General features: G+C 45.1%; 1 protein-coding gene and 1 long non-coding RNA gene across 3 annotated transcripts in view; one reads left to right on the forward strand and one right to left on the reverse strand.

The window, feature by feature from the left end:
• Positions 1-25,333, forward strand: LOC112583796. Its single transcript, XR_003108037.2, has 3 exons — positions 1-127; positions 16,056-16,064; positions 25,321-25,333. It is a non-coding gene; the product is annotated as an uncharacterized LOC112583796 (long non-coding RNA).
• LOC102413537 (C-C motif chemokine 3) overlaps positions 1-27,775 on the reverse strand; it is a 36,815-nt gene that overhangs the window by 878 nt on the left and 8,162 nt on the right. The window contains exon 4 of one of the 2 annotated variants that reach the window (XM_006048054.4): positions 11-125. In XM_006048054.4, the coding sequence (XP_006048116.1) occupies positions 11-125 (115 nt within the window). Of the gene's footprint in view, positions 1-10; positions 126-23,150; positions 26,106-27,775 lie in introns of those variants that run through there. The other variant, XM_025281108.3, reaches the window with a different exon arrangement.

The following is a 27,775-nucleotide window of genomic DNA, read 5'->3' on the forward strand; positions in this document are numbered from 1 at the left end:
TGGCCCTTACATGATGCCGGGCTTGGAGCACTGGCTGCTGGTCTCATAATAGTCGTCCACGAATTTGCGCGGGATCTGCCGGGAGACGAAGGAGAAGCAGCAGTCGGTCGGGGTGTTGGTACCAACTGTGAGAGAGGGACAGACCGTGGTAAGTCCTTGTTCATGGGGAAAGGCAGCCAAGCGGCCCCTCGAGGGTCAGGCAGACCTAAAGGAGGCAGCGTGGGGAGTGGGGGGTGGGGGTGGGGGAATCCAGGAGGAAGTGGTGTTATTTCAACTGGATTCCAGAGGAGACCAAAGGCTACACTGGGAGCCCACTGGACACAGATTCCAGCTTTTGTCAGAATCCCACTTGGGCTTCATTTTCCCAGGAATCCATAAAATGGGCTTCCCTCCCACTGTCTCTCAGAGCTAGAGAATAGAATTGCTAAAAACCACCCTGGGAAGGAAAGTTCTTCTCAGGAAATAGTGTCTGAAGTCTCTCTGAAGCTCTCTACTTAAGGGCTCAGGTGAAAGACCCTGGCCAAGAGTTGGGGACAGGCCTCACAGGTGGCAGAGCAGGTGTGGGCAGAGAGGGCCGCGGTGAGCAGCAGGACAGCCAGGGCGGCCCCGGGGACCTCCATGATGCAGGACGATGAGAGAGAGTCAGGTGGGCCCAGTGGAGCTGGACTCGGAGACTTGAAGCTGCAGCCTCCTGCTGGGGTCCGGGCTGTGTCCTCTCTTTATAGGCAGCCTTGGGACACTAGAGGATGGAAACTTGTGGAGACCGAGGCGGGGGGTGTATTTTTCATCACAGCGTTGGTATCATGCTGTGAGTGGCAGAAGCCAGCAAAGCTTTGGGTCACCACAAAGGCTCAGCGTATTTGCAGGAACGCTTGTGTTGCTTACTTGATGGGGAAATGGTTTCCCCAGTGAGAGGAGGTGAGAGGCTGGTGTGACCCTGTGACAAGGTTAGGTGGTGCTTTCTCACAAGGGCAGGTCTGTATACCAAGCATCTCCCCACAGAGCTGAACCTTCTGGGACCCACCCCCAGCTGTCCCGACAACACAGCTCTGACCTAGATGATAATACCACGGAGTCTTGAGAAGCCCCCCGAGCCAAGCTAAAAGCACACCCTGGGTGGGGACAGATCTGGGGAATACTCAGCTGCAGAAGGGGCCAGGGTGAGGCTGGCCTTGCAGACTTTGGCTCATTCCTCAAACAGTCTACCTTAAGCTTTTGATTGCGAGGCATCCATTTCGAAGATATCCATCTTGAATAAGCACATCCCCCGATACAGAACTAGATGATGGGCCAGGCCGCCCTACCCATGGAGTTCCCCTTTTAGAAAGTTCTGGATGACCTAGATAACTGACCATTTGAGTGGCTTCCCTTTTCCCTTCCACACTTTCTCTCTTATCTTTTAAATTCACTAATAAAGAGTGAACCTGCAAAACTCTGGGCACCCCACCCTCACCCCAATAAAGGCAGAGCCCCAGGTCTGAGCTCTCTCCCTCTGAGACCTCACTGTGCAGCTGCAGCCGTGCTGTCTACCCTCTGGAACTCCTAGTAACAAAACTTGTCTTTCAAAGTCCCCTGATGGTTGTTGAGGTTCATCTTACACTAATAATAAGAACCTTAATGGCCCGTCCAGCTTGAACACTGGCTCCAGCTGGGGAAATATCTGTGGGGCCCCCACAAAAAGAACAGTCCAGTCAAATTCCTGCAGACATCACCATTAACAGGCTGATGGACACAGAATATCTAGTCCCTGGTTTGGAGAAAGGAATGGCAAACCACTTCAACATTCTTGCCTTGAGAACCCCATGAACAGTACGAGAAGGCATAAAGATATGACACTGAAAGGTGAACCCCTCAGGTTGGTAGGTGCCCAAAGTGCTGGAGAAGAGCAGAGAAATAACTCCAGAAGGAATGAAGAGGCTGAGCCAAAGTGGAAACGACACCCAATTGTGGATGTGTCTGATGGTGAAAGTCTGATGCTGTAGAGAACAATATTGCATAGGAACCTGGAATGTTAGGTCCATGAATCAAGGTAATCAGAAGTGGTCAAACAGTTAGAACTGGACATGGAACAACAGACTGGTTCCAAATAGGAAAAGGAGTACGTCAAGGCTGTATATTGTCACCCTGCTTATTTAACTTATATGCAGAGTACATCATGAGAAACGCTGGGCTGGAAGAAGCACAAGCTGGAATCAAGATGGCCAGGAGAAATATCAATAACCTCAGATATGCAGATGACACCACCCTTATGGCAGAAAGTGAAGAGGAACTAAAAAGCCTCCTGATGAAAGTGAAAGAGGAGAGTGAAAAGTTGGCTTAAAGCTCAACATTCAGAAAACGAAGATTATGGCATCTGGTCCCATCACTTCATGGAACATAGATGGGGAAACAGTGGAAATAGTGACTTTATTTTTGGGGGCTCCAAAATCACTGCAGATGGTGATTGCAGCCATGAAATTAAAAGACGCTTACTCTTTGGAAGGAAAGTTATGACCAACCTAAACAGCATATTCAAAAGCAGAGACGTTACTTTGCCAACAAAGGTCCAACTAGTCAAGGCTATGGTTTTTCCAGTAGTCATGTATGGATGTGAGAGTTGGACTGTGAAGAAAGCTGAGCACCGAAGAATTGATGCTTTTGAACTGTGGTGTTGGAGAAGACTCTTGAAAGTCCCTTGGACTGCAAGGAGATCCAACTAGTCCATCCTAAAGGATATCAGTCCTGGGTGTTCATTGGAAGGACTGATGCTGAAACTGAAACTCCCATACTTTGGCCACCTCATGTGAAGAGTTGACTCATTGGAAAAGACCCTGATGCTGGGAGGGATTAGGGGCAGGAGGAGAAGGGGACGACAGAGGATGAGATGGCTGGATGGCATCACCGACTCGATGGACACGAGTTTGGGTGGACTCCGGGAGTTGGTGATGGACAGGGAGGCCTGGCATGCTGCGATTCATGGGGTCTCAAAGAGTAGGACACGACTGAGCGACTAAACTGTACTGAACTGAACTGAAAAAGGAGATGCCAAGAGTGAACATCGACGCTTTAGGAATCAGTAAACTAAAATGGATGGGAATGGGTGAATTTAATTCAGATGATCATTACATCTACCACTGTGGGCAAGAATCCCTTAGAGGAAATGGAGTAGCCCTCATAGTCAACAAGAGTCCAAAAGGTAGTACTTGCGTTTCAAAAATGACAGAGTGATCTCGGTTCATTTCCAAAGAAAACCATTCAATATGACAGTAATCCAAGTCTATGTCCCAACTACTGATGCTGAAGAAGCTGAAGTTGAACAGTTCTATGAAGACCTACAAGACCTTCTAGCTGGGCTAATTGGGAGCTAATATGATGACCCTTAAACTGTTGCTACCCTTTAAACAGAAAAACTCTGCCAGAGATCTAGCCTATGGACATAAGCACAATGATGAGGTCACCTGTATAACAGCTTATTTATAACAATTAAAAGATGCTGCTGCTGCTAAGTCGCTTCAGTCGTGTCTGACTCTATGCGACCCCAGAGACGGCAGCCCACCAGGCTCCCCCGTCCCTGGGATTCTCCAGGCAAGAACACTGGAGTGGGTTGCCATTTCCTTCTCCAGTGCATGAAAGTGAAAAGTGAAAGTAAAGTCTCTCAGTTGTGTCCGACTCCTAGCGATGCATGGACTGCAGCCCACCAGGCTCCTCTGTCCATGGGATTTTCCAGGCAAGAGTACTGGAGTGGGGTGCCATTGCCTTCTCCAAATTAAAAGATCACTTACAACTAAATATGATAACAAATTCACCTCTTGTAGTAATAATTTGCCCTTAGAAACTGTGGAGGTAAATAAATTTTAGAGGAAGTCCTTGCTATTAAAGAATCCTAGAACATTTCCTGTTTCCTTATTGTAAAGTCAAGGCATTTCCAGGGTTTGTCTAGCACTTCAATGATATCATTAACGACTCTTCTGAAAATATCTCCCTTCAACAGTTTGTTGGCTTTTCTTCTTTGGGCTTGTCACCTCCTGGTGGGGAAATAGCTGCCGCTACTCAGCCATCACATCTTCTCAAAAAGTCTCATCCACTGCATAAGAGGGAGTCTCACAGGAGTGGAGAGAAAGTAATGTTGCTAGTGTTTTAAATTGCAATTGGGCTTTTTTAAAATCATAATTTGTAATGTTGACTATAGAATACGCTCAAAAGTAGTTAAAGCTGATTTTAAATATATATAAAATGCAGAAAAGAATAGAGAATTGTTTCATTTCTGAAAGTTGGGTAGGCAGAGTGGCAAATGCAAGTAAGGATGTGGAGCCGGGGTTGGGGGGTGGTGTTCATCTACATTCTTCCTGTCTTATTGTGACATAAATGAACTCAGGCACAATCTGAATAAAATGTCTTTCCCTAAAGGTAGGAAAAGTTCTATTATCCAAACCTAATGACTATTAACGGAGAAGGCAATGGCACCCCACTCCAGTACTCTTGCCTGGAAAATCCCATGGATGGAGGAGCCTGGTAGGCTGCAATCCATGGGGTCGCTAAGAGTCAGATACGACTGAGCGACTACACTTTCACTTTTCACCTTCATGCATTGGAGAAGGAAATGGCAACCCACTCCAGTGTTCTTGCCTGGAGAATCCCAGGGACAGGGGAGCCTGGTGGGCTGCCATCTATGGGGTCGCACAGAGTCAGACACGATTGAAGTGACTTAGCAAATGACTATTAATTTGGTTTATTTCTTTCAAGTGCATTTTCTCCTAGGCTTATGATAGTTCCATTTACTTATTTGCTTTTTATCTCTTTTTACCGTGTATGTGGGAAAGGGAAGGGACATAATTGTAGCCATGATATGAATGCAAATTTTATTTTTCTTATTTACACTTAACAGTACAAGACTTTTCCAAATCATTCCAGTATTTTTAAGAGCTGCCTAATTTTCTCATCCATCAGCCTAGTGTATTAATATTGTCATCCACTACTGTAGCACATTTGGACTGTTTTCAGTTTTTAATTGCTGTAAATATGCTTCACCAAATATCTATCTGCATAAACCTTTTTCAACAAATGAGGTTTTTTCCCCATAGGATATTTTCCTAGCTGTAGACTTTCTGGGCCAAAAAATAAGGACATTTAGGACTCCTGCTTTACAGAGACACCCCATGTCTAATGTGCATTCATTTATATACCCAACTGTTAAACAAGATTTTAATGGTATATTGTAGGGACTGGTGAATGTTTGATGAATGAAATAGTGATTTAAAAGCCAGATTTATCTATCACATCAAATCTGTCATGTCCCAGACTTCCCCAATTTCATTCTGTCCCTCTGAGTTTTGATCAAACACAGCTCAGGCTACTGAAGACTCTACAGCATCAGTAGATATGCCACAGTCAAAACACCTTGAAGAACATTAGAAATGTCTGCTCTGAGAAAAGCAAAAGGTAATGGTATGATCCATAAAGCTCTGTTCGTGGTAGAAGACCAGCTAAGCTTGGTCCCCTAGTGACGGCAACTCCTGGCTCCCCCACCTCCTTGTTCGTGAATCATTTCCTCAGAAGCAGTCCGAGCAACATGATGTCATGGTCCTTTTCACCCAGGATGCGGTTTCCAGTGGGACTTGTGTGCTCGGGGTGCTGTGGTATCACCCGTAGGTGTCACCCTCTGTGATCGGAACAGCTGCAGCAGAGCATCAGATGTGCTCTGTGGGAGGAACTATTAATCTGTAGATCTTTCCATGTCCTCACGGCTCTGACACTAGCATCATCTCACCTCCTGTCACTGGCAAAACCTTTCCAGCCAATCAGCCCCAACAAATGAGCAACTGGGCTCTTCTTGGATGCTCTGAACCTCTGTGTGACCCCCAGGGACCCCAACATGTGCAATTCATAACAAGACACCATGCAGCAACTTCCCCTCTGATCATGCCCAGCCTCCAGTTTCTCATGCTCTAGAGTTGCCTATAAAGGGACAAGGATACAGGATGGACTCCCAAAGGATGGAGGCAGCAGCACTTGCCCCATTCTATCTTGACTTTGCCCTCTTCCTGCCTATCATTGATGAGTTCCCATGCTGCTCTGGTCAACCATCTCCTCACTACATCCCTCAGCTCATGAGTTTTGTCTGTATCACAAGACTCTCATCCTTCCTTTCTCTTAGAATTGTTTCTCAATGCTCTGGATGGATGTCTAAACCACATCATTTAAACTCTATGGTTGAGATTTCTCACATGAAAGCAAAGAACTTCACAGAAGGTTTTAAAACATTCTGAGCTATTTCCCAAACTTCTCAGGAAGTTTTAACTATCTTGTCTCTGGATCTGGTAGACCCATTGTTAGTGGGGAAAATTGAGGTCTAATGCATTCACTACTACTACTAAGTCGCTTCAATCGTGTCCGACTGTGCGACCCCATAGACGGCAGCCCACCAGGCTCCCCCATCCCTGGGACTCTCCAGGCAAGAACACTGGAGTGGGTTGCCATTTCCTTCTCCAATGCATGAAAGTGAAAAGTGAAAGTGAAGTCGCTCAGTCGTGTCCAACTCTTTGCGACCCCATGGACTGCAGCCTACCAGGCTCCTCTGTCCATGGGATTTTCCAGGCAAGAGTACTGGAGTGGGGTGCCATTGCCTTCTCCAGCATTCACTAATAAGATGCAAATGCCAGGTCCAGTTGGTTCCTAGGATGAACAAAATGACAGAGTCCCTTGGCTCTCCCAAGGAGCTCCACCCTTTGGGTGATGTACAGAAGGTGGCATCTTGCTGGTGATTGTCTCTGTGGACCAGATGAATTTCCCCAAAAGAGATGGAACAAGGGCTCCCTGACCCAATAGCTATATTCTCTGAAGAGGGAGACAGAGACTGAGAGCAAGATAGGCAGAGATTCAAAACAGTAATTCACGGTCAAGAAGAAATGCTCAATTTACTTGGTTCATTTTGTGCCCTACTCCGCAGCCCTGAGCACTAACATCACCAACTTCTGGCCAGCCATCCTCCAAGGGGGGAAGAAATTGACCTGGCTTTTCTGGGGTTTTTGATTGCCACTTCCTCATGGTTAGGGCAGACACCTCAGAGCCTGCTGTTTCTCTCATTTCTCTCCAGACCTGTCAAAAATTTGTTGATGATCATGTGTTCTTATCCTGGTGTAATATCAGAATCATTCCTCCTTTCTAGTGACAGGCTGGGCTTGTGGAGAGGAGACAGCCCATGGGACATGGGGTGAGGAGTGGATCGGCAAAAAAAGGTGGTTTATTTCTTTCTGTTTTTCTCTTCTTCCCAGGATTGCATTTTTTGCATCTTGCTTATTCATATATAATATTAAAAATCAAGTCTTTCCATGTCATTCTATTTGTGTAAGAGGCTGGCATTAGGCTCTTAAACATTAACCACTATGTCTGTCAGTTTACCAGTCTAGCAATGTAGACTATATAGTTGGCTATCAATTATATGATCATAGATAAACTACCACAAAGAAACCACTGTGCTTAAAATTTTCCCCATTTGTAAGTTAATTTCCATAAAATAGGTTCTGAAAAATAGAATTTCTGGATCAAAGAGTATGGCCATGTTTACAGCTGCTGACCCTCCTAAAGCGTTAAATCCAGACTTGTAGGTCTATGGTGAGTATTCAACAAATAGACAAATTACTGGAAAGATAATCCTGAGTTTCACCATCCTTGTACCTCCAGGCTTTCCAATTCCGTTCTTTCCATCTAGGGCGTGGTTAAGCTAGGCTTATCCTTTTTGGTGTTTTTGCATGTCACGTTTATACAGTTAGGACAATTGTGGGAGTCCATCAGGGCCTCCGGCTCTATGGAAGAAGGCTGTGATCATTCACTTTAGAGAGAAATCTGTCACATGGAAAGGAAACAGCTAAGCCTGATCCCTGCTCTGTGTACTGTGCTTCATTACTCAGTCGTGTCTGATTCTTTGTGACCCCATGTACTGTAGCCTGCCAGGCTCCACTGTCCATGGGGATTTTCCTGGCAAGAATATTGGAGGAATACTGGGTTGCCATGCCCTCCTCCAGGAGATCTTCCCAATCCAGGGATCGAGCCCAGGTCTCCCACACTGCAGGCAAATTCTTTGTCATCTGAACCACCAGGGAAGCCCAAGCTGATCCCTGGGTGATGCCAACTCCTGGCCCCACATCTGGAGAAACAATTTCCTCATAAGTCAGTTCAGCTCAGTTCAGTCTCTCAGTCATGTCCAACTCTTTGCAACCCCATGGACTGCAGCAAGCCAGGCTTCCCTGTCCATCACCAACTCCTGGAGCTTGCTCAAACTCATGTTCATTGAGTCAGTGATGCCATACAACCATCTCACCCTCTGTCGTCCCCTTCTCCTCCTGCCTTCAATCTTTCCAAGCATCAGGGTCTTTTCCAAGGAGTCAGTTCTTTGCATCAGGTGGCCAAAGTATTGGATTTTCAGCTTCAATATCAGTCCTTCCAATGAACACCCAGGACTGATCTCCTTTAGGATGGACTGGTTGGATCTCTCTGCAGTCCAAGAGACTCTCAAGAGTCTTCTCTAACACCACAGTTCAAGAGTATCAATTCTTCAGTGCTCAGTTTTCTTTATAGTCCAACTCTCACATCCATACATGACTACTGGAAAAACCATAGCTTTGACTAGTTGGACATTTGTTGGCAAAGTAATGTCTCTGCTTTTTAATATGCTGTCTAGGTTTATCATAGCTTTTCTTCCAAGGAGCGAGTGTCTTTTAATTTCATGGCTGCCATCACCATCTGCAGTGATTATGGAGCCCAAGAAAATAAAGTCAGTCACTGTTTCCATTGTTTTTCCATCTATTTGCCATGGAGTGATGAGACCAGATGCCGTGATCCTTGTTTTTTGAATGTTGAGTTTTAAGCCAACTCTTTCACTCTCCTCTTTCCTCATAAGCAACCACGCAAATTGGCAACTGAACGATTCTTATGTACACCCTAAACCTCTCTGGTAACTAAGGGATTTACATGCATGGTCTATTCTTCAAAATCACTGTGTTGTGTGTACTCTGAGAAATGAGAAAACAGAGTTTCAGTGAGATTGTCCAAGGTCACACAATTGGTAATGTTGTGATCAAAACTGCAGACTAGAGCAAGCCCCACACTCTTAATTAAACACTAGGAATTTGTTCCTCAGTGTTCCACATGAAGCAGATTTACCAGGAATGTAGAATTCTCTGTCAAGAGACAACCTACCTCAGCAAGTCAGAAGTAAGGAATTGTTGCTTAAAGACCCCAGAAAGGATGTTGTTGCTATCGGTCACTAAGTTGTGTCCGACTCTTTGCGAGCCCATAGACTGCAGAACGCCAGGCTTCCTTGTCCTTCACTACCTCCCAGAGTTTGCTCAAACTCATGTCCTTCAAGTTGGTGATGCCATCCAACCCTCTCTTCCTCTGTCGTCCCCTTTTCCTCTTGCCTTCAATCTTTTCCAGCATCAGGGTCTTTTCCAATGAGTCGGCTCGTCACATCAGGTGGCCAAAGTATTGGAGCTTCAGCATCAGTCCTTCCAATGAATATTCAGAACTGGTTTCCTTTACGATTGAATGGTTTGATCTCCTTGCAGTCCAAGGGACTCTCAAGAGTCTTATCCAGCTCCACAGTTCAGAAGCATCAATTCTTTGGCCCTCAGCTTTCTTTATAGCTCAACTCTCACATCCATACATGGCTACTGGAAAAACCATAGTTTTGACTATATGGACCTTTGTTGGCAAAGTGATGTCTCTGCTTTTTAGTATGCTATCTAGGTTTGTCATAGCTTTTCTTCCAAGGAGCATGCATCTTTTAATTTCAAGGCTACAGTCACCATCTACAGTGATTTTGGAGCCCAAGCACTGTTTCTACTTTTTCTCCATCTATTTGCCATGAAATGATGGGACTGGATGCCATGATCTTAGTATTTTGAATTTTGAGTTTTAAGTCAGCTTTTCCACTCTCCTCTTGCACCCTCATCAAGAGGCTTTCTCTATCCAGAGATGATAGAAATCCAGAAATTTGAGCCTGGCAGTGCAGTCTCTTCTAGATTGAGGATGTTTGCAATTCAGAAGAGGTGGCTGAGAAGATGAACTGAACCTTTCACAGCCTTTCTCGGCTAGAGGAAAGCAAAGTCCAGTGCTGCCCAAGTGAAGGGACTGCAAGAAACCATCCTCTGTCTGGGCTTATAGGAGGAAAAGTAAATGAGAAGAAAACCATTCCTTGAACAAAGTGGAGGCCAGGCCCCATCACCCGGGTGGTTTAGAAAATCTCAAACTCTAAAACATTTTTAAACATGATCCCAGATGCTGATGCCACAAATGCCTTGAGAAGAAGCTTGAGCTTTTTGGTGAGGAACTGGAAACTACCACGAATATTGTTGCAAATTTGTAAAAGTAAAAATACAAATTTTGGGTCCAAAAAATGCAAAAACTGAAATAAAACCTCGGAGTAGACTAAACTCAACTGAAGAAATATTGGTCAAGTTCAAACATACCAAAATGAACCAAGGGGAAACAGGAGAATGAAAAATACAAAAGAGCGGATAAGAGCACATAGAGAATAGAGCAGGGCATCTATTTGGTTAATTAACCATCTAGTTAATTAGAATCTCAAAATAAGAGGAAAGAGAGAATGAGACAGCAAACAGATCTGAAGAGATAATGGCTAACAGTTTTACAAAATGGTGAGAGATGTAATTCTGAAGATTCAAGGACAGAGGGCATTATCCCCATTGCTATCAATGGGCCAAGTTTTGTATCAGCCACTCCTACTCTCAGTACTAGCTGGAAAAGGAGAAATACCACTGATGCTGGTCCCTGTCTCACCAGCCAATCCTGATGGCTTTGATGAATAATGCGTTTTCTGGGACTTTTCATAGAATATAATCTGGAGGATCTTTCAGCCTCACATGGTTTATCTACTCCGTCATGCCCACTTCCATAGTCATTTTTATCCCTTTCTTCTCCACCTGTCATGGCAATTCAAGTATTTTAACTTCACTCAGCATGAGCCATTGCCTTCTCCAGCATTCTGGAGATTTCCTGGCTGCAAAATCGCACCAACCTCTGCGATCCTTGCCAGGAAGTTATAGCCTATATCCAGAAAGAGTGCCCCCAAGTCAATAAATTCCTCCTAATCCATTCTTGTGTTCCAGCTTCCTTGATCAGTTTAGTTCAGTTCAGTCGCACAACCGTGTCTGACTTTGTGACGCCATGGATTGTAGCACGCCAGGCGTCCCTATCCATCACCAACTCCTGGAGCTTGCTCAAACTCATGTCCATTGAGCTGGTGATGCTATCCAACCATTTTGTCCTGTGTCGTCCACTTCTCCTTCTGCCTTCAATCTTTCCCAGCATCAAGGTCTTTTCCAATGGGTCAGTTCTTTGCATCAGGTGGCCAAAGTATTGGAGCTTCAGCTTCAACATCAGTCCTTCTAATGAATGATCAGGACTGATTTCCTTTAGGATTGACTGGTTGGATCTCCTTGCAGTCCAAGGGACTCTCAAGAGTCTTCTCCAACACCACAGTTCAAAAGCATCAGTTCTTTGGCACTCAGCTTTTTTTATGGTCCACCTCTCACATCCATATATGACTACTGGAAAAACCATAGCTTTGACTAGACAGACCTTTGTTGGCAAAGTAATATTTCTGCCTTTTAATATGCTGTCTAGGTTGGTCATAGATTTTCTTTTAAGGAGCAAGCGTCTTTTAATGTTATGGCTGCCGTCACCATCTGCAGTGATTTTGGAGCCCAAGAAAATAAAGTCTGTCACTGTTTCCATTGTTTCCCCATCTATTTGCCATGAAGTGATGGCCCCAGATGCTATGATATTTGCTTTTCGAATGCTGAGTTTTAAAGCAGCTTTTTCACTCTCCTCTTTCACTTTCATCAAGGGAGTCTTTACTTCCTCTTTGTTTTCTGCCATAAGGGTGGTGTTATCTGCATATCTGAGGTTATTGATATTTATCCTGGCAATCTTGATTCCTGCTTGTGCTTCGTCCTTGATCAAATCACCCTCAAAATCCAGACCCACGTTTCTCTCCCAGCTCAGGCTGGTACGTGCTTGCTAAATTTTGTTGTTTCTTTGGAGTATAGTCTCTTTCGCCCTTATCAGAAATATAATTTACTGACATGAGAAGACTATGTAACAAAAATATATGGAATATATGAATGGTCTTATATCTATTAAGGAATTATTTCTATTAAGTAATTTAAGTCCTCCTCCCTACCAAAATTCTCATAGCCTTCAAAAGCAAATTCTAGCAAACATTTATAGAAGGGGTAATGGAGAAAGAATAAACTTTTTAAGAAATGGTACCAAAGTAAGTGGACATCTATAGACCAAAAACAAACAAACAAAAAAAAACAAACAAAACCAAGAAAACTTGACCTTAATTTCATACCTTACCCCCAAAAAATAACTCAAAATACATCATGAACCTAAACATAAAACATAAAATGACAAAACTTTTGGGAAAAAAAATAAGAGCAACATCTTCTAGACCTAAGACAAGGAAAAAAAAGTTCTCAAATTTGATACCCAAAGCACAACCCATAAAAGGAAAAATTGATAAAATTGGAGCACATCAATTTTAAAGTTTTGCTCTTCAAAAGACTTATTTGACAAAGCTCTTGTATTTGGAATATATAAAGAACTCTCAAAATTCAACCTTAAACAAATGAATGAACGATTCAATTAAAAAGTGGACCAAAGCCATGAACAGACATTTCAGGGAAGAGTACATACAGATGGCCAATAAGCAATGGTACTGTGACTGTATTTTTTTAATTCTTTTTTTTTTTTAAGATATAGACTGAAGCAGGCAGAATAACGACCCTTCTCTCAGAGGCCATGTCCTAATCACTGTAACCTGTGAATATATTACATTACACAGAAAAGAGGGATCAAGATAGACATCAACTGATTTTGAAATAGGGAGATTATCCTGGATTATCTGCATGAGCCAGTGTCATTATCAGGATTCTCATAAGGGTAGCAAGACCGTCAGTGTCTGAGTGATGCAATGTGAGAAAGATTTGACTGTCCATTGCTGGCTACAGATAAGGAATGTGGAACAACCTCTAGAAGTCAAAAAAGACAAGAAAATGGATCTTCCCTTAGAGCCTCCAAAAAAGGAAGGCAGCCTTGCAGATACCTTGATTTCAACCCAGTAGAGACTCATTTCAGACTTCTGACCTCCAGAAAGGTAAGAGAATACATCTGTGCTGTTTTAGGCCATTAAGATTGAGGTTCATTTGTTACAGCAGCAAAAGAAGCTAATACAACTGAAACACTGTGCTGAACACCTGAAACTTACATGATATTGTAAATCAACTGTATTAAATTAAATTTTTTAAATAAATAAAAAGTAAGAAGCTTATAGACACATTTACAGATAAAATGATACTATAGTGATTTTAAAACATGGCCATGATTTCTTTGACACTCCTCCCAAGAAGAGGCAGGGATCTAGGTCCCCTCTCCTTGAATCTGATCAGGCTTGTGACAGCTTTGACCAATAGGTTATGATGCAAGAGATATAATAGGACTTCTGTGATTAAGTCATAAAAAGCCAGGCAGATTCTTCCTTATTCACCTGGAACACTCATCTTTGACCCCTAAGACTGCCATCTAGAAGGGCCATATGTACACAGCTCCAGTGAAAGTCCCAGCCCAGGCACTGCATGTGACTGAAGAAGCCGTCTTAGAAGTGGATCTTCCAGCCCAGATGGTGAGGTCTATTTCTGACCTGGACCGCTGGTGGCATCATCGCTGATACCACATCTGTGTGGTCAGATCAGCTGTGAAAGAACATCAGCACCTTCTGCTCTGTGGGGAGCAGCACTTAGCACACACTTCACAGATCTATCTGTCCTGGAAGGAAGCCTGCTGCAATACCAGCTCCTGGCCACCCCCTAACTAGGAAATCATTTCTTGAGAAGGACCTCAAAGAACAAGCAATTTCATCAGAAGTATTTCCAACCAACGGAGAAACTGAGATATTCATACAGATACTCTGAACACCCCTCTGTTAACCAAAGGGTGTTGACAGCCCTGGGTTGTGCAACTGACACCATGACATCAACACTGTCATTAAAATATTCCCCTCCTGTCACCCTCAGTTTCCGTCTTCAGTGCTTTTTTGACTTTCCAAAAAAGGAATAGTAAAGAAGATGGATTCCATGAACTTGAGAGGGGTCATCCACCCCATCTCATTAAGGGCAAGATTCTATGTCTATGCAATTCTTGGTGAGAAATCCTTTGTTGGCACTTTGAAAAGGAAGTGTTCACTGCAAGTCAGCACGGGTGAAGCTAGGGCAAGTGAAGCTGGACTAACTCTACTTCCATCTCTGGCAGCAGTGGACATCTGAGGAAATGTGAGCTGGAAAAAGCTGTGAACAAAGGCTCTGATCTCTAGCATTTAACAAAAGTAACCCAGAACCAGCTGGAAAAACAGTAAAGTTCAGGAAACTCACGTACAGTCTATTGTGGGCTGGCATATTATCCTTTGTGCTAGCGTAAAAACAAAAACAGCAACTTTACCCCCAACTTCAAATCTCTTGGCGCCTTAATCCTCCTCAAGACCCCTCTCTTACTCCAACCCTTCTTTTTTAAGTAGATAAGTAGGGTCACTTATGCAAGAATAAAGCTTAAGGATACGGATGCATGCTGCTTACAAAAGCATGGAAGGCAGATACCTGAGTGTTACCAGGAACTTAGATTCAAGAGTCCAGAAGTTGGCACAGGAACGCAAGAGATGGTACGAACGAATCAGCTTCTCCCCTCCTTCTGCCCACGTGTGTCCCCCACTTCCCCCACATCTGATGCTCTGCTCACCAAGGGACAAAGGCCAGTGTCGGCCACCTGCCCCTTCCTGGTGCACACCCAGGAACCCACAGTCAGCAGGGAGGACAAAGGCAGCCATCAGAGGCATCCACCACATGTCTCTCCATCTCTCTGAACTTAAAAAGAACTGGGAGAGGCCCTGCTCCCCGCTGGGCTCTGGTTTGCTGGGAGAAATCAGGCAGCTCAGACCCTCTCCATCCACCTACAGCGGGGAGACTGAAGTCTCAGGGGGAGGAATCCACAGTCTTCTCTTCCTGTTTTCCCTTAAAGCAGCTGACAAGAGCTCTTGTTACATCCACCCACCTGTTCTCCAGGATGCAGCTACCTTCAGGGCCCACATGGATACAAGGGAAAGTAAACTGTAGAGTGACCAGACAGAAAGGACCTGGACAATGGCCTCACCTCCCTTCTCTTCAGTCACCTGCTCATCTATTCCTCAAATGTCCCAAACCTATTTCCACCTCTAAGTCTTGGCCTTGCTGTTCCCACTCCCAGGACACACCTCCCCTGATCTTTGCAAGCCCAGCTCCTTCTCAACAAGCCAGTCCCAGCTGAAATGACAGCCCCCCTGAAGAGCTTCCCCTAACTGGCTTACTAAGTAACCTTCACTCAACCTTCAGGTTCCATCGCAACACCTTGGCTCATTCTCTTCCTAGCTTATACCTCCATCTCCCTCTCCGTTGCTTGTCTGATTCCCCTCTGGAATTTGAGCACCTGAAGAGCAAAAGCCTTGCTTTTCTTGTCTGCTGCTGTATCCTCAAGTTCTAGAAAGTGCCTGGAACACAGTAGCAGTTCAATAAACATAGGTTAAAAAAAATTAAATTATAAAATAATTTTAAAAATTAAAAATAAAGTAACATTAAAAAAAAAAAAACCCTACTGAATGAATGAACCTCAGCCCTAAGGAAGGTCTCAATATGGGCACATGGGAAAATTTCACTCACTTAGATTGTTAGGGTACATATGCAATGGGGCAGGACCTATGGTTCTTGTCCCCCATATCTTCTACCTACCATTTGTCTGTGGAAAAACTTTTGCCAAAGAATAAGTTTAAAGAAGTAAGAACATGCAGAAACAAAGGAAAATAGTCACAGGAGACTATGTAATAATAGTGTGTTCATTAAGCATAGTCAAGGACCTTTAGCTCCTTCTCAAGGGCCATAGATAATATTATGATCCATATCCTGTGAGTTGTCTTTTATTAATAGATACTGAAACTCTCACCAGGTGGAAGACGTGAACTACGTGATGACCAGGCTGTAGCTGTGACATAAGCTGCCACAATTCTGAGAACCAGACTCAACCCTGGAACTGAAGATTAACAGTACATAAAATAATCAAGATGACGCAGGTCAGACCACTGAGGACAATTTCAACATGACTGTCAGAGCTGCCTGTGCTATTTCTGCATGTATCTGCCTTCCTCTGTCTATAAAAGCTCTTGTTCACTGATTGTCAGTGGTGGGGAGGTGGCCTTTGAACAGATGTCCATTCTTGCTGGTTGCTGGCATCCGAAACAAAGCAAATTTTACTTTCCACCAACCTGGCCTCTTCATTGGCTTTTGAGTGGCAAGCAGCTGAACCTCACTGTCCGTAACACATACACCTTTCAGTAAGCATGCAAATCTCTAAAAGCTTAACAGCTTAACAAAATTACCCAAAAGGTCCCATAGCTTGTAAGTGGTGAATTCCTGGGCTTGAAACAATGCCTCTGACTAGATCAAAAGTTCCTGCTTTTTGCATAAGAACAGGGGGTTGACATTTTTCCTATTAGTAGGGAACATTTTCTTTGCAAACAAACTGGAACCCTACTATGTAAAACTGGTAAAAACACAGATACTTAACACCACAAGATATCACCCCACACCATTAGTATGGCTACTCTCAAAGATACAGAAAATAACAAATGTTAGTGAGGATGTGGAGGAATTGGAACTCTTGTACAATGTTGTTGGGGATATAAAATGATGCAATGCCTGTCGAACAGTGTGGTAGTTCCTGAAAAAATTTAAAATGTATTTACCATATGACCCAACAGTCCCAGTTCTGGGTGTATAGGCTAAAAAAATTGAAAACAGGGGGAAGAAGGAGAGGGTGGGATGTATGGAGAGAGTAACATGGAAACTTACATTACCATATGTAAAATAGATAGCCAGGGAGAATTTGCTGTATGACTCAGGGAACTCAAACCAGGGCTCTGTAACAACCTAGAGGGGTGGGATGGGGAGGATGGTGGGAGAGAGGGTCAAGAGGGAGGGGACATATGTATACCTATGTCTGATTCATGTTGCTGTTTGGCAGAAGCCAACACAGTTCTGTAAAGCAATTATCCTTCAATTAAAAAATGAATAAATTCAAAATTTAAAAAAATTGAAAACAGGATATTAAAGAGGTATTTGTATGGCCACATTCATAGCAACATTTATTTACAATAGCTAAAAGGTGGAAGCATTCCGTGTCCATGAACAGATGGATGGACATGCAAAACATGGTATATAGACAGTGCAGTAATATTCAGGCTTAGAAAGGAAATTCTGACATGTGCTCCAAAATGGACGACCTTGAAGACATTATACTAAGAGAAAAAAAGCCAGTCACCAAGAGACTAACTCTGTATGATTCCACTCATGTGTGAGATACCTAGAATAGTCGAATTCATGGAAACAGAAAGTAGAATAGTGATTGCCAGTGGCTTGGGGAGGGAGAATGAGAAGTCACTGTTGAATGGAATAGAGTTTCTGTTTTGCAAGATGAAAAAAGTTCTGTGGATGGATGGGGGTAGGCTGTACAACGTATGAATGTACTTAACACCACTGAATGTACACCACTGAACTGTACCCTTAGAAATGTTTATGATGGCAAATTCTACATTACATGTATTGTAATCACAATGAAAAGAAATGGGAAAAAACCACACAGGTGCCTGATCTGAATTTGGTGGGATTGGAGGTGGGGACAGTCACCCCTGCCTGACCTCCTAGTAGGATAACCAATCATCCCTGTGTCAGCACTGAAAGTCCCACATCCCAGGAACCTCCTTGGTCCCAGGCACCCAGGATGGTTGGCATCTTCCATTTTGGTCACTAAACCATCCTGGCATCCTGAGCATGGCCCCTGCAGCACACACTTAGGGTGACAAGACACAACTGTATTCTGTGGACAACACTGCCCTGCCTCTGGCTCCCTCAGCTCTGTCCAGAAGAAACTGTCAGTCAGTCTTGTCCTGGAGGCTGGCCTAGCTGAGCAGAGAGCCGGAGCCCCTGCCTGGGTAGCTAAGAGTCTGATGAAAGCTCCCTGGGCTGGGCAGGGGGCAGGGCCCTTCTGTTCCATGTAGGTGAAGGTTTCCAGTCCACCCTGGCTGGTGAGGCCCAGCTGTTCCAGGAACCCCCTGGACCCTGATCCCCACCAGCCCCCATCAGGCCTAGACATTGTGCTCAGGATGAACCCTGCATTCACCCCCACATCTGTCTCCAGCATTGGGCTGGAGCTGCTGATCCTGAGACAGTCACCCGGCCTCTGAGCTCATGGTCCACACCTGAGGTCAGGCTCACCGAGGGGGCTTAACCAGGGTCCCAGGGGAGACCGGGAGAGGGGGGCTGTTTCTGACACAGTTCCTGGTCTCTGGGCCTCCCCCACCACCACCCTCAAGACATCAGCCAAACGTGAAAGCCAGGGTCACTCTCTGCCTTCCTCTTTTCTTTGTCTAAATTGACTGAGTTCTCATATTTTAGGTATATCATTGGTCACAGGGCTTCCCAGGTGGCACAGTTGGTAAATAATCTACCTGTTTTCTTTCTTTTACAAGTGGTTGACCAGTTTTCCCAGCACCACTTGTTAAAGAGATTGTCTTTCCTCCATTGTATATTCTTGCCTCCTTTGTCGAAGATAAGGTGTCCACAGGTGCATGGATTTATCTCTCAGCTTTCTATTTTGTTCCATTGATCTATCAAGATCTATCAGTATGGAACATCAAGACAGTACCATACTGTCTTGATGACTGTAGCTTTGTAGTAGAGCCTGAAGTCAGGCAGGTTGATTCCTCCAGTTTCGTTCTTCTTTCTCAAGATTGCTTTGGCTATTCAAGGTTTTTTGTATTTCCATACAAACTGTGAAATTATTTGTTCTAGTTCTGTGAAAAATACCGTTGGTAGCTTGATAGGGATTGCATTGAATCTATAAATTGCTTTGGGTAGTATACTCATTTTCACTATATTGATTCTTCCAATCCATGAACATGGTATATTTCTCCATCTGTTTGTGTCCTCTTTGATTTCTTTCATCAGTGTTTTATAGTTTTCTATACATAGATCTTTTGTTTCTTTAGGTAGATATATTCCTAAGTATTTTATTCTTTTTGTTGCAATGGTGAATGGGATTGTTTCCTTAATTTCTCTTTCTGTTTTCTCATTGTTGGTATTCATGTCACTGTATGGCAAAACCACTACAATATTGTAAAGTAATTAGCTTCCAATTAAAATAAATAAATTTATATTAAAAAGAAAAAGAAAAAAAAACTGCCTGCCAGTTCAGGAGACATAAGAGACGCTGGTTCAATCCCTGGATCAGGAAGATCCCCTGGTTGAGGAAATGGCAACCCACTCCAGTATTCTTGCCTGGAAGATTCCATGGACAGAGGAACCTGATGGGCTACAGTCCACGGGGTCACAGAGCACATGCACTGCACAGCAGCATTGATTATAACTCCAAGGAATCAAAACTGCCATGCAATCTCAAATTTTTGTATGTTTTGACTTCCTGAGCAGCAACTTTTTATAAAGGAGGATCAGAGCCCAGCTTTCAAGGAGCCAGAAAATCCAGTAGTCCTCAGCCCAGCCCTGTTTCTGTTGCTGGTCGGCACCCAGAATGATGAGGTTCAACCTGGCCACCCTGGCCTTCCTCCTCACTCTTGCTGTCCTGCACTCGGAGGCTAATTAAGGTGAGACCTGCTACTCTCACTGCTCTGAACAAAGAGAACACAGGGGCTGGAGACTGAAAGTAGGGGTGGGCAGGGTGCGGGGCTGCAGTGAGGAGCTGTGGGTGGTCTAGAAAACCGGTCTGGGGTTCCTGCAAAACAGCATCTTTCCCTAGGGTGTCTCCCTATTTCTGGTTGAGGCTCACTTCTGCCTCCCCTGGGGTAGGGAAAACCTGCCTCTGAAAACAGCCTTCCTGGCCTTTGGTCCCCAGCCTCGAGAAGCTGACCCAGAGCCCTCCAGGTGTCTGCTCAGCTGCCTCCGGGCAGGAGCAGAGTCTGGGCGAGAGGAAACCACAAAGGATCACGTTCTCTTCACGGCTTAGATGGGGTTTGACCATCTTTGGATGGTTGCCAACATTGAAAAACTGGAAACGTTAAAAATCCCTATTGCCCATTTCTTTCACAAATATGGAAGACCAAGCAGACATGAGCCCGAGTTTCCACAAGCTCACCTCCAAATGGGACTGAGGTGGAGGTGCTGTCCCTTAGACAGGGGGCGCTGCCCAGGCCTCAGGGTCCCCACTGCCTGCCACACCCAGCTGTGGTCTGCGTGGTCTCGGGGGAATTTGAGCCTGAGACACCAGGGTCAGCTTCCCTCCTCTCCCTGCAAGACCTATCCAGTGTGTACACAGCACAGAGCCGTGTACTGAGCTCTCAGTAAATACCTGTGCTACAGGAAGAGGAGGCAGGGCTAAACCCCAGTGTCCTGACCCCCAGCTCACTGCCCTCAGCAGGCCTGCTTGCCTCACTGCGGGGGGCTGGAGCCAGGGGAGAAGGTGGCACAGAGGGACCTGGGAGGAGGCTTCCCAGGAAACAACTCTCCTGAGATGAATGTCAGCCAAAATCGAAGACTGAACAACACTCCACGCTAGGACTATCATTTGACACCCTACTATGTCAAATGGCATATTTGACAGTTATTTTCCAGGAATTTTGACTGCAAAAGAGCTTTTCACTGCTTTCCAATAATTTCAGTTATTGTCATATGACTTCTCATCTGCAAATGGGATCAGTGATAACTTCTCAAAGGGTGGTTGTGAGGAAGGGAGATGAGCCACCTCAGGAACTAAGCCAGGCACCAGGCCTGTAGTAGAGTCTCAGCGCACATGTTCGTTGACTCACGAGGGGGTTACCTCCCTATAAACACACCGGAAACGGAAAATACCAGAATTTGAAAATGCATATAATGCACCTAACCTCCCAGACACTATAGCTTAGCCTCGCCCATCTCAAAGGTGCTCAGAACTCACCTTAGCCGACAGTCAGGGAACATCATCCAACACAGGCCTATTTTATGATGGAATGCTGTCTAACACAGGTAATGTTTTTGAACACTACTAAAAATGACCCACAGAATGGTTGTCTGGGTCCAGAGTGGTGGTAAGTGTGTCAGTGTTGACCTGGTGACCCCAAGCCCAACCTGGAGCTGCAGCTGCTCTGCCCAGCAGCATGAGAGAGGATCTATCCCGTATATACATAAAAAGATGACTCTGTGCCACTCGCTCAGGCAACACGATGGAATGCACTGGGGGCAGAAGCAGATCATCTCTCCCTCTGGGAGCCTGGGTCTGGAAACTCTGCTCTGGCCAGCTTGTGACCTTCTGTGTCTTGTCTAGTTTTCCTGACCCACAGCTTCCTCATCTGTTCCGTGGGGATAATAAGGCCTTTTTTGCACAAAACAATCATCAGTATGAATATCAGTTTGCACAGTAATTGCCCTAAGGCTACTATTTGCCATTTTAAGGACAAAGGCTCAAAAAGGGTAGGTGCCCTGCCTGGAGTGACACAGCTTTCAGGAGAAGAAACAAGGACTAATGGAGCTTTCCTGCCTCCTAGCCAAGGCCCTGCTCCTCTGAGCCGAGCAAACCTCCCACTTTAAACAGTCCCCACCACTGCCAGACCTGTGAGGGAGGGTCCTCTCAGATGCAGGGGAACGGTCCCGCCCTGCTGTGGCCCACCCTAGGCATCCACTAACATCTTCATGTGGGAAATTATATTTCTCAGGAAATTATATGCTTTTTTCTAAATTACAAGTCCCCCCAAAACCCAGTAGAACAATTGGGAAAATGGGAAAAAATATTCTAATTTTCTGATAGAATTCGCATGACACTCAACAGAGAGATGTTACTGACTTAAAGGAATTTGCTGACATCAAGAACAAAAGCGGTAAGTTAAGATTCAAGGTTCAAGGCTAAGATCAGCACGTGGAGCGACTGGGAGCAGTTAGGGGAGAGGTCGTCCCCATCTGGTAGCTTGAGACCATTGCACTGGTAAAATTGTGAGTTCACAGCTAAGAAATGCTAATGAGTTTGTAAAACTCATATACTTTCACAATCATATAAGTGGTGTTTCAAGAAAGAACAAGTTGGGAGAAGCAAATTATGTCCTTAACTGGGCAACTCCAGCTGTGATTCTTGCTCAGAGATGTGGATATTATGTTATTTGAATAATAATATTCACTGACATTGCCCATAATGTTCAATTGCCCAGGGTTTGAATAATTGCTGAAGGTGATATGATAGTTCTTTATAAATGCTTTGACAGAAGAAATACACAGAGTCAATGTGTAAATGTCACAGAATACTAAACACGACAGCAGAAACATTGGCTAATTTTTCTGTAAAATTTAAATTTTCCAAAGCAACACCAATTTGAAAGGAGAAACTAAATTCAGGACAAGCAGACATGTCCATCGTTAAAATAGGAAATGAGATTATATGAAGCATTTAGTATTCAAACTCCAACTTGAAAATGCATTTAGACATACTTTCAACAATTTGGCTAACCCAATATGAAAAAAATGTTCTATGTCTGAAATATTTGAGGCTAAACAAAGGTAAGTAAAGACTGCAAATAGCTTGCACCTAACGTTCCCTGTGTTTTATTTTGTTTGTTTAGGGTTTTTTGTTTGCTGCAGTAGGTCTTCATTTCAGCATGTGGGATCTAGTTCCTTGACTAGGGATCGAACCTGGGCCCCATTGGGAGTGTGGCATCTTAACCACTGAATCACCAGAGAAGTCTCAATGCTTCCTATGTTTAAAATTTTTACTTTTGAATGATAAATTTTAAATATTTTAAATATCAAATAGTTAAAGCACTTTTTTCAATTTTTAAATGATTTTCATTAACCCTTTACTATGTGTTAATGGACTCTCTCTTCATGTTTTTTATTATCAACTGTCTCTATCTGCTAGAGAACATTCAATGTGTTACCAAGTTTATCATCTTGTCACTATACATAGAAACATCATTTATTATTACCTTGGATTTATTTATTTTTACAGAAAACCCCTGAAACTTAAAAAAAAAAAAACCTATCAGCAAAAAATATTCATTGTTTACTATGTAGTTACATTATTTTTAAAAAGTGAGAATAAAGTGCTGCAAAAAATATACAAACTAACACAACATTGTAAAGAAACCATACTTCAAAATAAAATAAAATTTAAATAAAGTAATTTCAAATAAAATGAAAAAATTTTTAATTTAAACATACAGTATACCTAAAATGAATACAATGTTATACATCCATTTATATCTCAAAAAAGACAAATATGAAATAATGTATGATTTCAGATTTTCTAAGAATTCTGATTTCTTATTTCTGAAACCTGAGGACAATTAGAAATTTGAAACACTAGGACCACAGAATCTCATCCCAGCCCTGGAGAGGGTCTGGGAGATGAGGCTGGGAGGGGCTGGCAGTGGGAGGGAGGAGATGTCTCAGAGGAGGACAATTTAAGGGCTGGGAGGGGGCTTCCCTGGTGGTCCAGTGGTTAAGACTCTGTCCTGCCAGAGCCACTGGTTCCCCCCTGGCTGTGGAACTAAGATCCCACATGCCTGGGAGTGCAGCCAAAAGATTTTTAAAAAGGGGGTGGGGTGGGGAGGAGGAAGATCAGAACATTTCCTGCCAGATGCTCCTGTCTCATGTCTCCCGCCCTACACTCCCGCTCCCCTCCTCAGGGGCTGTGGGGGTGCAGATAGAGATCTAAGCGTTCTCATGGAGAAGTTTCCAGCATCTTACAGCCCTAGGTGTGGCAGAACCAGCTGATAATCTCCTGTTTCTCCTACATGTCAATGGCAATCCCACTCTCGTGTGGAAAATTATCTAAGGACCAGTGCCCCCAGCCAGGGATCATGTAAGTACAGCCCCCAACAATGGAAAGGGTGCAATCTCAAGAACCAGTAGGGCTGGGAGAGGGAAGGGGGCGGGACTCTCTAGGAACAGTGACAAGAGTGGGTTGGGATGGGGGTGATACAGGAGGCAGCTGCTGGTGGGGGTCGAGGGAGAGGCTGGGGTGGTGGGACGGACTCTTTGCCTGCTGACTCTCCGTTTCTCATCTTCTCCTTCTTGCTCCTCAGCTTCCAGACCAGAAGTGGGCGATCCATCTGTGCCGACCCAGGCCAGGCCTGGGTGCAGAAGTACATCCAATACCTGGACCAAACGTCCAAGGAAGCTGGGAGCAGTGGGACCTTCACAGTCGAGGGACCATGAGAAGAGGCCACAGAGCCACCCCCCCCTCCCCAACCAGCTCCCTCACCCGAGATGGGCCTTGGGCGAGTCCTGCCCGCATGAAAGCCCATGCTCGCGTTTCCGTGCTCCTGCTCTGATGGTCTGCGCTCTCCTGAAGCTTTGCCGTGAAGCTCCGCCTTCTGGGGCCAGAGGAGACTGTGGCCCCCAGACAGCATCTGTTGTCCCCTTGCAGGCGCTCAGGTCTTGAAATAAATCCGTGCTGCAGAAAGGGACTGGTGGCTTAAATTGGTTCTCTCACAGACAGCCTGGTCATTTCTTTGATTTTCCAGACACTTCTATGGTATTTACTGCGTATCTGGGGCCTTGTAAACATTTCAATAGGAGTAGATGTAAATAGTGGACCAGGAGGAGGACGAACTGTGACCCCAGTTCAGGGTCCTTAGACAAGGCGAACAGTGTGAATGCAGACGACCCTGGGGAGACCATCTGTCTGCATGTGCAGAGCTCAGGTGCACAGCAAACACACCTGGTCACTCCCTCGTCCAAGTGGGCAGAGCGGCTCACCCTTCCTAGAAAGCTCTTCCCCAGGTCTCTGCCATTCAAAACATTTACTTCTCTGTGCCCTCCTCTACCGCCTATAAATAGCGCCCCCTTGTGCTCGCTCATCAGATCTGTTCAGTTCAGTTCAGTTCAGTTGCTCAGTCGTGTGGACTCTTTGCGACCCCATGAATCGCAGCACGCCGGGCCACCCTGTCCATCACCAACTCCCGAAGTTGACTCAAACTCACATCCATCGAGTCGGTGATGCCATCCAGCCATCTCATCCTCTGTCGTCCCCTTCTCCTCCTGCCCCCAATCCCTCAATCACATCTGTGCTCTCCCCCAAATCCGTGCTCCGTCCCCAAACTATGCACCCCAACACTGAAGTCCTACAGTCTCTTTAGATGCTGCCTGACCCTTATCCTTGACACCTGGGGTAAAAGTGACCTTGGAAATGTGGCCATCCTCCTCACCACCTCCTCAACTAAAGACAGAGGCAAGTACAGGGCAGTGCTCTGTGGGGTGAGGAAGAAAGGGAGGCAGGCAGGAGGCAGAGGCTGATGCCAGTCTGGCCGTGTGCCACTGGACACAGACTGCAGAAGGGCCTCAAGGACACCAGTGTGGCCCAGCACATGCCCTCCAACTCAGTCCTTGGGGAAGGCACGCCATGGCTGTCGGCCTCAACCCTAAACTCCTGTGCAGGAAGGATGCTCTTCGACCCCAGAGGTCAGAGGTCTCTGTCCATCCATGAGTTTAGTGGTGGGGAGCGGACGACCACCTACTGTCAGGGGCAAAGTCAGGAAAAGAGCACAGTCTATCCTCGGAGCCCACGGCTGCCCTGGCCAAGGCCATTTCCTCACTGGACGGCCCCCTCCTCTTCCAAACTCCAGTCCTCAGCGCCCCTGTGCTCTTGGGCTCACACAAATCCCATTGGAAAACCAGTTTTCTGCACCTCCATCCACACTAAAGTGGGATGGAAGCTCAAATCTCAAAGGCAAAGAGACTAGAATGAGTGAGGAGGTGGGGAGACCTGGGGTCTCCGGGAAGGACGGGCGGGAGTGCAGGGGCGAAGGGCAGGGAGGAGGTGGGCACGGCAGGGGCCACTGACGACCTCTGCAGAACAGGCTCCACAAGTGGCATGCCGTGGCCGTTCACCCCCGCTGCCAGGCAGGTCGGCTCTCCTCCTGAGTCACTGGGGTGCTCGGGCCTGCGGGGAGCTGGGTGGATACCGAGCGTCCCCTGAATGTGGAGCTATAACTACCGCGGCTGCACTCCTTCTCTGAGCCCCGCTCCTCAGGAATGGAACCTCCATCCTCCAAGCTGCTCAAGATGAAAACAGGAAGTCACCCTTGAAACACTCTCCCTGATCCATCCATCCAATCTATCAACAAACCCTGTCTATCAACAAATCCTGTCAACTCTCTCAAAACCTCTCTCAATTCCAGCCACTTTGGCTTCTCCACCACCACCCTCATCCAAGCTCTCATCCGCATGACCTCCTGATGTGCCTCAGAAGCGAGTGAGAGCTTGGCCTGTGCGCAGAATCCAACAAGGCACCCGGAGTCAAGGCGGAGCACCAGGAAGACCACAGGCATTCAGAACTGAATTACGTGGGAAGAAATTGCTGCAGGGCGTCAGCTGTAACCTTAGAAGGAGATGCAAGATTCCATCCACACAGAACACAGAGAATTACAGAAGGATCTAAAGGGCTGATGGATTGGCTTAAAGTGTCCTTAGTGCCAGAGGGGAGGGTAATGAACGTCCTGAAAGAGCTAAGTGAAGTGAAGTCACTCAGTCGTGTCCAACTCTTTGTGACCCTGTGGACTGTAGCCTACCAGGCTCCTCTGTCCATGGGATTTTCCAGGCAGTAGTACTGGAGTGGATTGCCATTTCCTTCTCCAGGGGATCTTCCCATCCCAGGGATCGAACCCAGGTCTCCCGCATTGTAGACAGATGCTTAACCATCTGAGCCACCAGGGAAGTCCTGAAAGAGCTAAAGACAGGAGAAAAATCTAGCATAGCCATTAGGAATGTTTGCTACACCCTCAGTGGAGGTGCTGGCTTCTGTCTACTAAGCATCCTCCAGTGCTGGGATGATGAACTGGTGGAGACCGTATAAAATTGGCCCAGTAATCTCAATTTGCATAAGACAGTAACGCTGCACCTTAGTGGGTAAGCCTCACAAAGGTGGTAATTAAACCTAAAAAGATGTGGGGACTTCCCTGATGGTCCAGTGGTTAAGAATCCACCTTGTAACGCAGGGAACGCAGGTTCAATCCCTGGGTGGCAAGCTAAGATTCCACATGCCTTGGAACAACTAAGCCCGCATGACCCAACTAGAGTCTGTGCGCTGAAGGAAAGATCCCGCGTGATACAAGGAAGATCCTGCGGACCAACTAAGACTCAACTCAGCCAAATAAGTTAATAAACAATTCATTAATTAATTTTAAAAATATATAAATCAGGTCCAAAATATTAATATTCAGACACAGAGATTAATTAAAAGGTTTTTGTTTTTTTTGGCAGCTCTATGCAGGTTGCTGGATCTTAGTTACCCAATCAGGGATTGAACCCCAGCTCTCTGCAGTGAAAGTGCTGAGTCCTAACCACTGAACCACCAGGGAATTGCCATAAATTTGTAATCACTGGAATCATGTATATAATTTTGAACTTAGAGCACTTACATTTTTTAATGGCCTCTTGGGGTATATAACAGATAATCCTTGTAATTCTAATATAAAATGTGTAATTAAACAATTTATTTTGTGCTTGTGATTTTTGAGTTGAGAGATGTAAGAGAACTTGGCTAAGTTAACAGAGAACATTGACATGTCTAACACAACTTGATTTTTCTATAGTCATAAGTTTAATTTGTTATTACAGGAGTGCAGTACTTTGGAAGGTTCTGAGTGTTAGATCGGGTGTGGAAAGTACTTTTTAAAATTGAATAAATTAATTAAAGCAGCTTAAATTGTTTATCAAAATTTAAT

This window comes from Bubalus bubalis, chromosome 3 (genome assembly GCF_019923935.1).
Source record: "Bubalus bubalis isolate 160015118507 breed Murrah chromosome 3, NDDB_SH_1, whole genome shotgun sequence".
NCBI classification, from domain to species: domain Eukaryota; kingdom Metazoa; phylum Chordata; class Mammalia; order Artiodactyla; family Bovidae; genus Bubalus; species Bubalus bubalis.